The following is a 15,574-nucleotide window of genomic DNA, read 5'->3' as shown; positions in this document are numbered from 1 at the left end:
TTGGCGGTCTGGACCTATGAGGTCGTCTGACCACACGTCCTCACGTGCACCGCTCCGACCCCGGCCACAGCGCATCATCGCGAGTTCTCGCCCACCCATCCCGACTAAGACACAACGACACCCTCTTCACGCGGCCTCGCCCCTTGCGCCCCCCTTCAGCCTTGTCATGCGAACATAGCAGGGATTAAACCTGTCCCGCTGCGATGCGCCTTCCCGGCGGCCGCCCGCCGTAGCTGCTTCCGGAACCTTGTTCCTTCACATCTGCCTCATGACACCCTCCAGGCGCGCCAATCCGGGCACTCACCGGTAGTGCCCGCGCACCTTCACTGCCATGAGCGGCCTCGTGAATGCCCCACGCGCTCGCTGCAGCCGCACACTATTTTATAGCCGTGTACCGTGGACAGCAAGCATATGATTCCACACTCTATCGCTTATCTTGTACTACGCGCGTAGTTTGGGCGCCATGGTGCTGAGACTCTTTGGGCCGCCTGGTATGTCTCGCCGAAGACGATGTGGAGAAGTAGTTGCTAACGAAACGTATAGCCGAAGGGCAGCATCGCCTTACTCCTAAACGCCCTGATCCCATCGGTGCGAATGCAACACCTCAGTACGCCGTCATCTCCTCGACCGTCCTTGCCGCCGCGTATACGTCCTTCGCCTCGAGATATGCACAAAGTGTGACCCCTACGAGGCCGATATCGCGGCCAGCGGTGTTTATACGGGCTTCGGCAAGGCTGGGGGTTTGGGCAGGCGTGGCTGGAGCGGCGCTGAACTGGTATTACCATTCTTCTTTTGCGAATGTCCTGGCGTCAACGAATATACCGGAAGTCAAGCCCTGGAAGCTGTACGAGCGGACGAAGAAATATACCGTTGACGATGGTGCTCTGGCAGGTGCAGCATTGGGGCTGGCTGTCTCAGTGCCTTCGCTGTTCATGCGCCGGCCTGCTGTACCCAGGTGGACGCGCTGCTTAGGCATGACGAATGTCGGCGCTTGCGCAGGTGTTCTGGGAGCGCATGCATACTTTCAGTACAGCGGAGAGAGGCAGGAGGCATACAAACTGTTTGGTCGACATGTCAAGCGACGGTCCTTCGAGTTCTGGAGCATCTTCTGGGATCCGGAGCTCATGGCGAGCCTCGACCCCATCATGCAGCAATACGTCTCACACAACAGCCTCTGGTACACACGGTGGCTGTCAGAGGAGGCCTTTGAGCGAGCAGAACAGGACGCGCAACTCGAAAACAGCAGTAGTGAGCCTATGGCAGATGCTGCAACACCTGTCGAGCAACAGCCACCATTCTACACTACACCCTTCGACTATGCCGAAGACCTGCGACGCATCGATATTGAAAGCACGCTGGCTACTATGCAAACCATGGAAGCGGACAAGAGGGAACTACTCCGGGAGGCCGAATACCTGCTTTATATAAACGCACAGCAAAAATACGACCACTGCCACATGGGGTCTACGGACGAGGATGAACGTCAAAACCTCCTCCGACAAATCCAACTCGTCGACATAGCATACGTCAGTCTTCGCAACACAGCCCACGACATCGACGTCAAGCTCAAACAATGGCGCATTAGCCTCCGACACAAAACCATCTGGGAAGCAGGCCAAACCACCGCGACAGGGACGGATAGGCTTGTCGACTGGGCACCCGAGCCGCAATGTATATCACCTCCGACCGAAGCCATAGTCCCCGCCACACACAAACCGACATACTCAATGGGCGAGTTAGAAAGAATACATGGGCAGATTTCTGGAGAGGTCAAGACATTTGAGGATGGTTGGAAAGACGATAGACAACCGAGGGATAAGAGGGAGAGGTGGAAGAAGGATGCTGAGGATGGGAGAAATTTTTTGAGAGCGGCGGATGTTGTGTTGTTACGGTTGCAGAAGGCGAGAGAAAGGGTTGACGACAGTGGTGTGGTCGTAGAAGCGGGGGCCGATGGCGCGATGGCGATGAAAGAGAAAGAGGGAGAGGATAGACATGGGAGGAGAGATGGTACTGTTCCGGCAACAACGGCTGAAGTCGCGGAGTTACAAGAAGGTCCCTTGCTTACTAGAAAACAGGTTGAGAAGGCGAGTACGCATGGAGTACAAGGGACGAAAACGTCTGCTGGGGCTTTGGATAAGGACAAGTCGTGAGAATGGACTTACAGGGTAGAGTTGGGTTTACTATTCATTGTCCAAGTTATGGTTGACATGGTACGGAAGACATTGTACCAGAAGCGAGGCATCGAGCCAGTCAACACTGGTTGTGTGTGGCTCTGCTGTTGATGATTGTGTAGTATGCATTTGGCTTGTCCTTTTGATGATGGATTGAGAGGGCGCTGGACGTCTCGTCAGGTGGATGTCTATGTATGTGGTGTAAGTCACTACTATTACTCATTCTTCCACCTCTTCATCATATTACTTATCTGCCTCGAGGTCACTCTTATGAGTTCAGCATGGCTGAATATCAGTCTTCCCTTCTTTCATCGCATCTTCCTCTGGGTGTCCTTATTCACGTTCATTCCCACAACTACATTCCTCACCCCCCTCTCGAACGCCGTGTCACCAGATTTCCTAGACTCTACGTCCGTCTCCGAGATCTGGGCCGCGCTCGCGCAGGTGTTCACATCACTGCCCGGCTCGCCGGAGCGTCACGCTTCCGCTCAATATATCGCCACTGCAGTCGCCAAGCGGATGGCATGAGGAGAGCTGTTCCGGGGGCGACTACTTGGCTATACCCCAGGGTAGAATCGTGACATTCGAGATGATCGAGTTTGGGAGATCAAGATCGTAGCCAGAAGATATCTGTATTGCACCTTGTGCTTTTACTTCAGCATCTCTATATTCACGAAAGCAATGAATGCACCACTCCACTTCAGCCCCATCTTCGGCCCTTCACCTTAGCCACTGGGAATTTACCACAAAAGTCTACATATTAGTACCGGCTCTAACCGCGTTTGAACCTAGTGCTAGCGTAAGCTGCACTGTCCATCTTGTCTCCCAGCCCTGTCTGTACCAATGTACTGCTATCGCGTCGTCGATCTCGATATACCAGCATGATTGCAACCGGCGATTTGGTTCTCGGGGTTTTGATTCCCACCATCGCAATCACAATCATGATGACCGGCAGTTCCCTTGTCTACCGTGAGATCAGCGCACCTGGACAATGTCAGCTTGAAACAGGGACAGCTCAGCTCGAACCTTCCATCAACGTACCTAATGTACTCATGTTTGTCCCGTCAAACGGTCTCTAGCTAACCGCGCAATCTGCACTCCATTCAAGAGAGCAGGAATACGGAACCAGCTAGCTGTGTGAAGTTAGCAGCACGGTTCAATCGCGGCTTTACAACTGAAGGAATGAGGGAGGAACCACTGTTAATACAAAACGCACGCGCACTAGACTTCGGGTTATTACTCATGCGACGTGTGCGTGCGCAGCAGCAGCCCCCATAGCTTCTGGACCGGAGTGGTACATAGGCGATATATATACGCTTGCGTCCCGTTGCGCGAGGCTGGCTGGATATCTTCGGATTTTTGGATGACCACTACACGTTCGTTAAAATTAAGATAGCGATCATGAGACTCTTCGCCCCCATTATCCTCGCTCTCGCCGCCGCGTCGGAAGCCGCGTTTTGTAACGGCGGATGGGGTTTACCGGGTGGTTCTACATGTCCTGGCGCCTACGTAAGTCTAGTCCGAATCCCCTCCTCTCCTCCTCTCCTCCTCTCCCTTCTCCCTTTCCCAAAAAACCATCCTCTTCAAAACATAACAACTGCTAACACATCTCCCAGCCAAACTCCTTCTGCGTAAGTCCCCAACACCAACAACAGCAACAACCACGCAAACGAACCCAGTTTCAACCTCTAACATGACATATGTGTGCAGTGCCAGAGCCCTGGAGCGCCGAGTAGGAACTTTCCTACGTTTAGGAATTGCGTTTACCCTGGTAGTGGGGGGAGGCCGAGTTTGAATGGGTGTGGTGCTGGTGGTGTAAGTGAATTGGTTCTGTGTATTGTGGAGAGGATGAGGCTAACGTTTTGGTTGGGTAGACTATTAGCTGTGTAAGTGATAAAGTGAGGGTTAGGAGTGATGGTGTGCTAATGATTTTAGTGTGGTTAATTTCGTCGCTTGACGTGAACCATCACTGTCGTGTCGTTTTCGCGAATTGTTTCCTCGGGGTTGCTGCTCGAGCAGACTTACCATTAGACATTAGACTTCAACTATTTAATAGATTGCGCTGTGTTACTTCGTTGCAATATACATACCTTCCGGTTCTGAGCTGGGTGGACTCCTGCGTGAGAGTGTTTTGAAGGTCGATGAACTGACCACAGTCAACGTCTTCTCCAAAACCACGTCGAGAGGAGACCATGTCCTTGTCGATAATCATACCATCTGGTCTATTTGTGACTAGCTTGGCATTCAGCGCGTATAAAAGCCTTAGTCTAGGCCCTCTACTTCTCCTCCTCAAACCATAAACTTCCTGTCTATTTTACCAAAAGCGGCATCAAGCTGTATTATGTCCTTTCTGTTCTGTCCAAAAGGCAGGACCGATAAGACCCATGAGAGCTTTTCCGAGATTCGAAAACTACGTCGATGTATTACTCCAAAAAGATCGACATCATCCCGATGACCATGTCTATCCCCTTGTCTTCTGTCATGCCGACTAGCTTGATGTTCAGTGGGTATAAAAACCACTTATTCCGGCTCCTCACTTCTCTTTCCTACACACTTAACTTCCTGTCTTCAAACTCAAAAACATGAACACATGGATCAATGTCTGCTCCGTTCTTTCATAACAAGAAATATGAGGACCCATGTCCTCTTTTCCAAAATCCGAGCCCGGGTCCGATGTTAAAATCGAAAATTACTGAAACGGAACACATGGTTGTGTGTGCGTCCAAAACACTATGGCAAGCAACGGATGCAAAGAAGGCTGTTTTCTCTGTTCATCGCAAGCCTCTGGATTTGCTGGTACTGTCTGCTGTGCCATTGACTAGCTTGATCTTCGGTAGTTATATAGATTCTCTTCCAGCCCCGTACACTCCACCTTCATGTACTTTCAAACTCTTGACCTCTGAACCAATGATTCAACCGCATATTCGGATGACTGTTTCGTCCTCTCGAAAGCAACACCGGAAAACCTGATGTTGTTTCCTGTCGTCTCCTGACTTCATAGGACTCGAGCCCGGAAAAAGTCATTAGTTCTGTTCATGTCCGAGGGTGCATTCAAACAACGAGAGTGCGTATCGATGTGGGAAACTTTGTCTTCTCCCCACATAGCAATCCTATTACATTTACACTACTTCTAAAACACGAACGCGGCCCAAGACCCAATTACCCTCCTCCAAAATCTATCATACACATCCCACTCACTTCACCTCCCAGTCTTCCCTCACACTCCACCTACTTCGCGCAAGCCTGTCCTCTGGCCGCAGCAAGGTTCTTCTGATTCTGCATCGTCCCATCCATAACCTCCTGAACCAACATCGCAATAACCGGCGCATCCGCGCCCGTCCCCTTCAGACTCTGCACCTGGCCAATCTCCTTGGTCTGGGCCCCAGCAACAATAGCCAGGCCATCAGCAGCAGGCGACTTGATCTGAGCGGCGAGCTTCTGGTTGTTGGCGCGGATGTCGACGCCTCGCTTTTGGATGGATAGCACGGATTGCTGGGTCGTGTTGAAGCCCGCGGTGCCGGCTTGGAGCTTTAGGGCGTAGACGCTGAGGGGATGTTAGAGATTGTATGTGTGGGAGAGAGAATGTGTGGCTTACCCTTTGAGTTCGGCGGCTTGAATGTCGAGGTTGGCTTGGATGCCCTTTGCGAGCTTGGACTGAATGTCGGCGCAGTTGCCGCCAGCTCCTTGGCCAGCTTGGGGAGCTTGACCCGCTTGAGGGGCTTGGCCAGCCTGGGGAGCTTGGGGTGCCTGGGGAGCCTGAGCAGGACGAGGGGCCTGCGGTGCCGGAGGAGCTTGAGGAGCCTGCGGCGCTTGTTGAGGTGCCGGTGCAGCGAGAGCGGCACCAAGGAGGCAGAGGATGGCGAAGGTCTTCATGTTGACGTTTGTATAAACCGAAAGAGGCAATATATAGTATTAGAATAAAGATGAATGATGTTCAAAGAATGTGTGGAAACTAAAAGCAAGCTCACACCAGGTGAGTAGCGATCGTAAGAAGTAGGCGAAGTATGTGAGAGATGATTTGGAATGAACACTTCCATCCTTCGACATCCCATCCCTCTCTTATACCTCCATCTCACCTCTCCCGTCCCGTCCCAACTCACCCGCCCAATACGTCGGCACGTCAGCAAACTCGGACCGACACAACTCTCATCACCTCGCCACGCAACGCTCTCACAACATGCACCTCAGCACCACCACCCTTCAACCTTATCCCCTCCCTCTACCTACCCGCCGGAAACGGACCTTCTTCACATCTCTCCATCTCTCCCATCTCAAGGAGAACAATTAATGCGGAGTTTCCAACTCTTCCCTTCGATTCGCGCGGTGGAAAAAAATTGGAGACGGCCGTGAGACGGGAAACGGGGGAGTCAGCGTCGCAGATCTGGAGTGGAAACAAATCGGGCCGTGGTGGGCCGGTGCGATGGGGCGCACGAGGCTTGTGAAAGCTTGTCAGATGGCTGAGCGAAACGTTCGAGAAGGTGTTCGAGACGTGTTCGTGATGGGTTGACGTGTGCGGGATAGAGTTGGGGATGGTGTGGTGGCGTTTGAGGATGCGGGTGGGCGGAGGGAACGGGGCTAGGCTGTCTTGGGCTGGCGCGGGGTTTTGGGTGCGCTTATTTCGAGGCCGCTGCGTCTTCTTCTGCATCACTACAACACTTGAGCGCTCTTTAAAAACCATCAAAATTTAGATATGCACGATTCATGGTTGGGCCGTTTGACCTGAAGTTACTGCTACCTTTTACACGCGCATATCCTCTTCACTCAAAACCATCATCGAACAGCCCATGGCGCTGCTGAGCTGCGTATCTCATACCACTCTACATCAACTCAACTATCCAAACATCATGAACGAGTTGCCATGTCCTGTTTTCTGTCTTCCGACCAGCACTTCCTGCTTGCGCGCGGCATGCACTCTTACCATTTCCATGACGCTACTGCCGCGAGAACTCTATAAAGCCGTCCTTCCATACTCCCCTCTACTTCTTCCTTACACCACATCTTCATGTTTATTTTCAAAAAGAGGAACCAAAAACGACATTTCGAGATGAGTATGGCAACTTCCTCTCCTTGTTCAAAACTCCAAATATCCCTGATCATGAGAAGGCTCGTCCAACCGACTTTGCATTCTGAAATTGGTCAGGAGACAATCGGATGAGCGCGCCCGCGGACTCTGAGAATTGTGGAGCAACTAAAAGATACCGGGAATACTTAGAATGACAGCTTCCTGTCTCTCTCCAAAACTTCAAAGAATCCTCTTTATGAGAAGGCTCCTCCAGCCGACATTACATACTAAGACTACGAAATTACATTCTGGTGAGCGCGCTTGTGTACTATGAGAAGGGTAGAGAAACTGGAAAGCGACTTAGACTTTAAGCATGGGGACTACATTTACTCCTTTCTCTAAAACTGCAAGGCTTCCTTAGCATGAGAAACCTCACCCGATCGACATTGCACACCAAAACCGAGGCATCAAGGTCGTATGAGTGCGCTCGCGGATTTTGAAAAGCTTAGAGGAATCAGAAAAAGTATCCGCACTCCAGAATGGCGACTCCCTCTTCTCCTTTCTCCAAAACTGTGCAAACCGGTTGGAATGAGAAGGCTCTTGCAACAGACATTGCACACTAAAATCGGAAGTCGAAGAATTCATGAGTGCGCTTGTGGACTCTGAAACTCGTTGATCAAGTCAACATGTCGTCGCTTCTTCCTCTTCCATCTTCTACCCAGGCTTCATCTTACTAAAATATACCTCTGCAATTGCCATGTCCGTCCAGCAGCCGAATCCACCAAAAGTCTGCGTACCCAACTGCACATGTGCAAAGTAAGGACATGTCAGACTCATGTCTCAAAACCTACCTGGAGATTTGTGTCTTCTTCTCTCCTTTGCCCAAAATACATGTTTTACACTGGCATGGAGAAGGCCGCGACTAGTGTGGGTGGATACATAGACCCCCTCTTCCTCCCTTCTTCCTCTTACTATCTTCTCTCTTTTTGAGTATCTAAAATATCGAAAACTCAAGATGATGATTGGATGGCTGCGCCGTCTTCATGTTTAAAAAAACCAAAGCCCCCGATCAATGTGTCTGCCTCTCTTCCTTCTTCGGTCTCTTGGTACCTTCTCCAAACTTGAGTACTCAAAGCACCAAAAACTCCACACAACCCTGCCATGTGTGCGTCGTCTCCTCAAAAACGCAGCTGCAGCCGACATGAGCAAGTGCCTGCCTCTCTTCCTCTCTCCGACATTTCGATATCTTCTCCATACTTGAGTATTCAAATTGCGGATAACCCCATCGCATGGCTGCGTTGTCTTCTCCAGAAAGCTGCAAGACTCCTGGTTATGAGTCTGCCTTTCTTCCTCTTCTTCGACGAAACTTCGAAACAAATTCGCGAGGCTTTCATGAAGAGAACTTCCTTCTCTGGAGATACTTGAATACTGGTTCAAAATCAAGCATGAGGAGCACCTTCTCCTCCGACCTGAACAGCAAGAACAAAAAGACAAATCTGATCGAGTACATGTGTCCGCGGTCCATCGCGAGCCTTAGAATACCAAAAGGAAGCCGCTATGCTCACATGTCCGATTCCAAAACGAAGCACCAACATTCTGATGTCGTTGCCCGCGGCCGTCTCCGTCTCTTGATTTCCAAAATACATCACCCCGCAGCCCCATGGTCCGAGAAGCAGTGGCGACACAGGAAGTATAAAGCTTTCTTTCAAGTCCAGTGTTACCATGTACTTGTTCAAACCACTGGGATCACGAAGTTCGTAATCAAAACCTTTCGAGTTTGTCGTGATGACTGCCGGTGTGATGAGAAGTCTTCCACAAACTCAGATGTTGAGCATGTATGAGAACAAGCGCGCAAGCTGGATGTGATACGCAATGATGATGATCACTATCATCATTCCGACACTGGCGACCCGGGACTCTAGAGTACAACATACATCAACATCAAGTCATATATCAACCACACATCACTATCAGAACAGCAGTGCAATTATACTTTTTATTATCAAGCGCATACTAAGCTACGTGAGACGCCATCCATCCATCCCAATTCCGAAGGAATAAGAAAAACTACAAGACCCTCCTCAAGCCTACCAGGAGGTCGCAGAGGGGATATCGTCGTGATGCTAATGTTACAGGTTTCCATTTTCCGCCTATCCGTACGCAGATCGTAAGGTCGTGAAGTGATGCGCATGGCAGTCATATCGAGAGAAGATCCGACTGAACGCTACTTGCCGGGTATTGTGAGGTGCTTACAACTCCTGCTTAGCAGAGCTGGCGCTAGCGGCGGCAGCATCGTATCCGCTCTGGGCAGACTTGGAGGCAACCGACGACGCGCTGGAGGCAGAGGATGAGGCAGCGGCGTTAGCGCTGGCAGCAGACTTGGAGATGGAGGAAGAGGATGAGGACGCGGCCTTGCCAGCAGCGCCGCTGAGGGAGCTAGCGCTGGAAGCGGCGCGGACAGAAGCAGAGCTGGCGCTGGATCCAGCAGCGTCGGTAGCGGAGGTAACGCTGGCCTGAGCGAGACCAATCTGCTGCTTGATCAAGTCGGTGTAGTAGGCGAAGCCACCGGTGGCAGCAGCGTACTGTTGGCCGACGTTGGAGGTAGCAGCACCGTAAGCGGAAGCACCAGAGGCAGAGACGGAGCCGGCAGAAGCAGAGGCGCTGTCGCCGTAAAGGCGGGCACGGTGCTTGCGGGCGAGAGCGATGAGCTCGTTGCGCTTGGAGCCCTGGGGAACCTTGATGCCGTTCTTGTCAGCCCACTCCTTGATCTGGCTGTCAGACCAGGAGTCGAGAAGGGCGTCGCTGAGGCTTTGCTGGGCGTTGGCAGCAGCGGAAGAGACGGAAGCGTAGGCGCTCTGGGACTGCTGGCTGGCAAGACGAGACTGGCGGCGGAGAGCAGCGATCATCGAGTCGCGGGTGTTGGGCTGGGGGACGTTGTAGCCACGCTCATCGAACCAAGACTTGAGGTCAGAGTCCGACCAGGAAGCGTAGAGCCAGTCACCGGGGTAGTTGGCAGTCTCCTTGGCCTTCTCGGCTACGGACTGGTAGTTGTTACGGACGGCAGCGAGGAGAGAGTCACGCTGGCGGGGCTGGGGGACGGGAATGCCGTGCTTATCGGCGAAAGCCTTGAGCTGAGAGTCGGACCAACTATTGTTTGTTAGTAAATGTGCTGAGAATGGATCTCTGGGTACTCACGAGTCGAAGATCCAGTCCTTGACACTACCATAGGCCTGGTTCGCGGAGTCCTCGGTCTCGGTCCAGTACACCTTGACCTGCTCAGCGAGGCTCTTGGCGTCCTTCTCGGTGCCCTTCTTCGCCTGCTGGCCTTTGAGGGTCAGGTAGTTCTGGAGCGTCTGCGCATCCCAGCTGGTGTAGGGAGTGACAACCTTGTCGTTCCAGTTGGCCTTGACAGTCGACTGGAGGTTCTTGCGGTCCGAGGGGCTGGGGTGGGGAACGCCGTGGTCGCTGAGCCAGCGCTCAAGCTCGGTCTCGTGCCACTTGTCGTAGACTGCTTCCTGGCGTCAGTATGCTGCTGCATGGCGCTGTGGATAAATCAAAACAAACGGGAGGGGTTATGTACTATACGCACCGGCGCTTCCAAACCAGCTGTTGGCCGTTGCCGTGGCAGCAAGGGACACCACGAAGGTGGATGTAAGGGAGAACCTCATGATGTGTGACTGCCGATGTGAGGATGTGCTTGATATCGATTAATGAAGCAAAGACGAGGGTTTGAAGAGTAGGCAAACTCGGTAGAGGGGGTGAGGGCTAGAGGGTAGTGGTGGGCAGCGAGTTTATGAGGGGAGGGAACAGACAATGGCGGGTAGATTGTGTGCGTGCGAGTGACGTAGTGCTGCACGTATGGAGCTTGGGCAAACAAGATCCCCAACGCGCCTGCCTCGCAGAGCAGCCAATGAGGAGCTATGGCCACATGCAACCGCGTCTTTTGGCTGTGCGCAATTGTGAGATCGCCTTTCAGGAGCACGGTCTAGGCCCTGCATATGCTTGACGTTTTCGCAGTAAGAGAGCTCCGAGGCCTGTCACTCTTGTTTGCAAAGGCAGCGAGCATCATCGTGGCACAAGTCGTGCGAAATAGCGCCCCTCTGCCGGGCGTTGTGTCGCGATGGCATTTCAAAAAAATCCCATCACGTCGACAAATGCGGGGGCGATCCACACGCTAGCCCCCTACGTCATCCCCAAACATGCACAAAACTTATGAAGCCGAGCCTACGTTCAGAGCCCCGATGATGGATAGATAACACAGGACGCGTTATCTCTGGCTGCTTATGTTTGATGAATGTTGTACATTTCGTGACACTTCTACGAGTCAATTTCAGCTAATTGTACACATGCTCATCTTATCCGAACATTCACCCGCCCCTTGCTTATCCTCGTACGCCTTCGGAGCCGCTTCGTCCACCTTCGCCTGTGAATGTGTTAGCAACATGCCAATGCCCTTCGTCAAGCTATGACATACCTTTCCAGAAGCCGCCGGGGACTTTGTCCTTCTCTGCCTCTTCGTTGCTGACCTTCTCATGCGCCTGTTCCGCCCTGTTATCCATGTCCTTGTTGTGTTGCTTGACGTCCTCGCTCTGCTCTTCAGAAGCCGGCGGGTTTTCGTTGAGTATTTTTGGTTTCGCACCTTTGACTTCGTTGGGCGAGGGCTTGTTGTCTTGGCCCTGCTTGACGGCTGGCTCTTTGTTGTCCTTCATCTGGCGGGCCGATGTCGAGAACTCGCGCTTGCCGGAAGAGCTCTTAGGAGCCGGTGACTCGGATGTAGGCTTGGGAGAGTCATTCTGGCTGGCGTTGCTGTCCTTGTTCGGCGACGACGAAGATTTGCCCTGGGCGACCTTGGGAGGTGCGGGGCCGGGGTGCTCGAGGTTCTCGCTGGGGTTGGCGCCCTGCTTCTCGGGCTTCTCTCCAGCTGGGTTGCCCTTACCAGAGCCGTAATCTGATGTCGCGAAACGAACTTGGACGCGGGCACGGGGAGCCGCCGAGAGGGCTGCGGGCCGTAGTGCTGCCGAGCGCAGCATTGACATGGGTCGTAGGAAGCTCATGATGTGAATTGGTGAGATGCAATTGAAACTGACAAAGATTCCTGTGTTGTGAGGTGTGTAGTTTAAAGTTGAGGTTGTCCGCCAAACGTAGGGTCTAGAGCTGCAATAAGTCCAAGCTCGTTGTTGACGTCATGGTTTCCTCAAGTGCTAAGCTTCCAGCCGCAACGCACGTCACAGCAGGCTCGCATAACCACATCTGCAGTGCCGCAGCGACGATCAGCTAGCCTCTCAAACACCAGCCATTCACACGATACTGCACTTCAGCCGCTGTTTAGTGTAGATAAGACCTTGTTTGGGGGAGTTTGAAGCCTGTTATGGTGACGGAGAGGCGCATTGCATCTCAGGCGTCTCTTCGGCAGGAGCAGAACACATGCCAATGGCTTGCGATAACGCGGAGCGAGCAGCGAGCCATCACTAATGGCACGACAGTCGCAGGTATATGCACAAAAGATTCGTAGTTCCAAGAATGAGATTATCCTACCACTCACAATAAACAACAATATGAACCTTCCTCTCTAGACCCGGATATTGACAATCCGTGATATCATCAGGGTTGTCTTTCTCATCAGCCTTCTTACATCCCACAGTCTTCCCCAATCCCATACTAGGACAATGGAGCACACCTGGATTAGTTCCGTCGCTCTGGTACTCGCAGTCCTCTTCTCCGAACAATGGCATGGTGAAAGTGCCGTGTGGCCACGGCGGGTTTGACAGGGCTGAGGCATCGGACCATTGCCGCGAGACATCGTTGAGGATGGGCACGCTGCAGCCATCCGCTTGGGTGTTGGGTTTGATCTCGAAGAATGTCCAGTTGTTGTAATCTTCGCCATTGCCGTTTGTGTTCCGGAAGATCACCGATAATGCCTTCGTTGGAGGCTCGGTTTGAGGTGGTGGCGGAGGTTGCGATGCAGGGGATGGCTTAGGCACTGCTGAAGGTGTTTTCGTCGTGCTAGGTTGGGCCGGTGTCCAAGTAAGAGACGGAGTTGCCGACGTCATGGAAGACTGTGACGATGGTGATGTGGCTATCGACGAGGGCGGTGGGCTTGGGCTTGAGCTTCCGCCGGTTGAGTCGCTCAATGACGGCCTGACTGTTGTCTGGAAGGTGGACGGAGTAGGCACAGTCGAAGCTGGTGATGGGATGGGTGATGCCGATGATACCGACAAGCTGTTGCTAGGTCGAGCACAAGTGTCGCCATCTTGACGTTTCATCAAAGCCTCGAACTCTTTCCACTCTGCTTCGTCCGCATCCGTCACCTCTCTTCCTCTGAGCAAGCGCAGGTCTTTACCACTGGATGCGACGGACCGTTTCTCTGCCTGCACAACCTGATCTGGGAATGGCTGCCATGTGTCTCTATAACGGTAGGTAGGAGCATCCTCAAACCAAAGCTCTATCCCCGCAACTTGCTGCTGATTGCAACCGCCTTCTGCTGGTACGAGAGCGGCTGCCACGGGGTCATATTGAATGTAGATCTTGCCTTTCGGGGTCGTCTCATCCCGATTGTTTTCCTCAGCCGGAGTGTAGGGTATGATTAGTGCGTCATTCCGTCCAAGGATGTTGTTTAACAGATTTTTGATCTTGTCTACTTCGTATGGATAGTTAATGTCGTCACTGGCCGGGTTGATAGCAAAATCTCTATACGGCGTAATGATGAACGCACGTACTTTGTTTTCTGCAATGTTTTCGAAGCCTTCGCCGGGCACAGTGAAAACTGTAAGGGGGTGGGAAAACTCCGGACTACCATTTCGGAGAACATCCAATACATCACTTTGGAAAAGCTGTGGCTGTTCCATGGAAGGTTTTTCCCAGATGTGGGTAAGAAACATGCGTTTGCGGGAGATGACCACGACGGATGTGCAACCCCATAGGTTGACCAGGTGCCAATCGTCCGCTGCATCCTCCAGTGGGAACGACAGCCCAGTCGTTCCTCGGCCCTGTTCAAGAGAGCCGTAAGGGTTAAGGCTATCGCGGATCTGATCAAGGAGCCATGCCCCAACATCACCTGACAGAGTTAGTCGACGTCAGTGGAAGCTGAGTATTACATATGGGCGATGCATGTCAGTAGCTTCCAATAGCTTTAAAAGGATACCACCAGCTATGAGACAAGTCACATACCGTTGTGTTCAGGCCCATACGGGCTCGAAAGACTTCGCTTCGAGACATGACTAGTAGGGTGGCCGGTTTCCACTGGTGCAAGCTCTTCCGCGCTCAACTGAGGGTTGCGGAAGTGCGATACAGCAATGGTCGTGGTTGAGGAGATAGCAATGCTTTCAAAAGCTGTGGGAAATTCGGTCGGTGCAGGTACGCTAGTCGCCAGTCTTCGCACCTTTCCATTACAGTTGTCGCAGTCGGGGGCACATCTCTGTCTAGTAGCCGTTGTTGTAGACGTAACCGTGGATGAAGAAGTGGAACCAGTAACATCGCATTTGGTTATGGGTGCACCGCAAACTGTGGTGCAGACATCACCTTGCGCCCGCTTGTTTGGCCCTCCTTTGGTCGTAGTTGCAGTTGCTGTACATGCAATGTTACAGTTACTAACGGTTGTTAGAGTGCATGTAGAGGAAGAGGTCTGCGTAGGTTCTTCAGTCTCTGACACTGAATCAGAGGGCTCGGAGGCTTCGTCCGGAACCACCTCGTTGAGAGCATCGAGCAATGGCTTGAGGTCATCTTGTAAGCCCTTGACAGTATCCACTGCGGCTGTCGTTCCGCCGATAACTGCATCCTTCACCTTATTGGTAGTGTTGATGACACAGTTGACGAGCGAGAATGCTGTCTTGAACAACCCGCCGAGTAAATCGCGCTCACTGAGAACATCGTGCAATTCATGATTTCGTTCGCTTCTTCGGCGTTTTCCAGACCCACATGGCTCAACTCCGTCTGTTGGCTTTGGTAGCTTGGCCAAGAAGCCAACTGCGTCGGGTATGATATTGTCCAGCTCGTCTGTCACCTCGGTGACATGAGCGACAGGATCTTTTATCCAGTTTTGGAGAATAGGAAAAACGCCCAAGATGGCTATGGATAGATCCGACGCACTCGACTGTACTTCGGTTCCAGTGGGTACCAACGTAGTTACTGGCGAAGGAGGAATGGTGATTCCGGGGGGAAGTAATGGGCTATTTGATGTTGCGAGCATTGTGGAGGCAGTGTTGGACGCTGAACTGACTACAGTAGGCTGTACGGTTGAATGGAGGCTTGTCTCACCACTGGCTGTAACTCCCGTGACGGAACTTGATGTAGTCGTTAGATTGCTAGCACTGGATACCGCTGGTGAAAACGTGGTGGTACTCGACGAGATTGGAGATGGAGTGTAAGACGAAGTGATAGACGAGACTAAAGGGGGACCGGAAGG

The 15,574-nt window shown here is 52.4% G+C and overlaps 5 protein-coding genes across 5 annotated transcripts; 1 reads left to right on the top strand and 4 right to left on the bottom strand.

Annotated features, from left to right (window-relative positions):
- Positions 1 to 974: 974 nt before the first annotated feature.
- J4E88_001882 (uncharacterized protein) lies at positions 975 to 2,150 on the top strand (the record flags this gene model as incomplete). Its single annotated transcript, XM_049395549.1, has 2 exons — positions 975 to 983; positions 1,029 to 2,150. The coding sequence occupies 2 exons, from the start codon at positions 975 to 977 to the stop codon at positions 2,148 to 2,150; spliced, it is 1,131 nt and encodes a 376-aa protein (XP_049259413.1).
- Positions 2,151 to 5,399: 3,249 nt separating this feature from the next.
- J4E88_001881 (uncharacterized protein) lies at positions 5,400 to 6,044 on the bottom strand (the record flags this gene model as incomplete). The annotated part of the gene is made up of 2 exons (XM_049395548.1): positions 5,400 to 5,715; positions 5,767 to 6,044. The coding sequence occupies 2 exons, from the start codon at positions 6,042 to 6,044 to the stop codon at positions 5,400 to 5,402; spliced, it is 594 nt and encodes a 197-aa protein (XP_049259412.1).
- Positions 6,045 to 9,422: 3,378 nt separating this feature from the next.
- Positions 9,423 to 10,841, bottom strand: J4E88_001880 (uncharacterized protein; the record flags this gene model as incomplete). Its single annotated transcript, XM_049395547.1, has 4 exons — positions 9,423 to 10,320; positions 10,369 to 10,681; positions 10,763 to 10,779; positions 10,837 to 10,841. 4 exons carry the CDS (start codon positions 10,839 to 10,841, stop codon positions 9,423 to 9,425), a joined length of 1,233 nt encoding a protein of 410 aa, XP_049259411.1.
- A 714-nt stretch (positions 10,842 to 11,555) lies between these two features.
- Positions 11,556 to 12,227, bottom strand: J4E88_001879 (uncharacterized protein; the record flags this gene model as incomplete). Its single annotated transcript, XM_049395546.1, has 2 exons — positions 11,556 to 11,596; positions 11,648 to 12,227. The coding sequence occupies 2 exons, from the start codon at positions 12,225 to 12,227 to the stop codon at positions 11,556 to 11,558; spliced, it is 621 nt and encodes a 206-aa protein (XP_049259410.1).
- Positions 12,228 to 12,704: 477 nt separating this feature from the next.
- J4E88_001878 (uncharacterized protein) lies at positions 12,705 to 15,358 on the bottom strand (the record flags this gene model as incomplete). The annotated part of the gene is made up of 2 exons (XM_049395545.1): positions 12,705 to 14,198; positions 14,765 to 15,358. The coding sequence occupies 2 exons, from the start codon at positions 15,356 to 15,358 to the stop codon at positions 12,705 to 12,707; spliced, it is 2,088 nt and encodes a 695-aa protein (XP_049259409.1).
- Positions 15,359 to 15,574: the final 216 nt, after the last annotated feature.

This window comes from Alternaria novae-zelandiae (assembly GCF_023758075.1).
Source record: "Alternaria novae-zelandiae strain BMP 2774 chromosome Unknown scaffold_2, whole genome shotgun sequence".
NCBI classification, from domain to species: domain Eukaryota; kingdom Fungi; phylum Ascomycota; class Dothideomycetes; order Pleosporales; family Pleosporaceae; genus Alternaria; species Alternaria novae-zelandiae.
The sequence above is the reverse complement of the archived record's forward strand: the minus strand, read 5'-3'. Positions and strand labels throughout refer to the sequence as shown.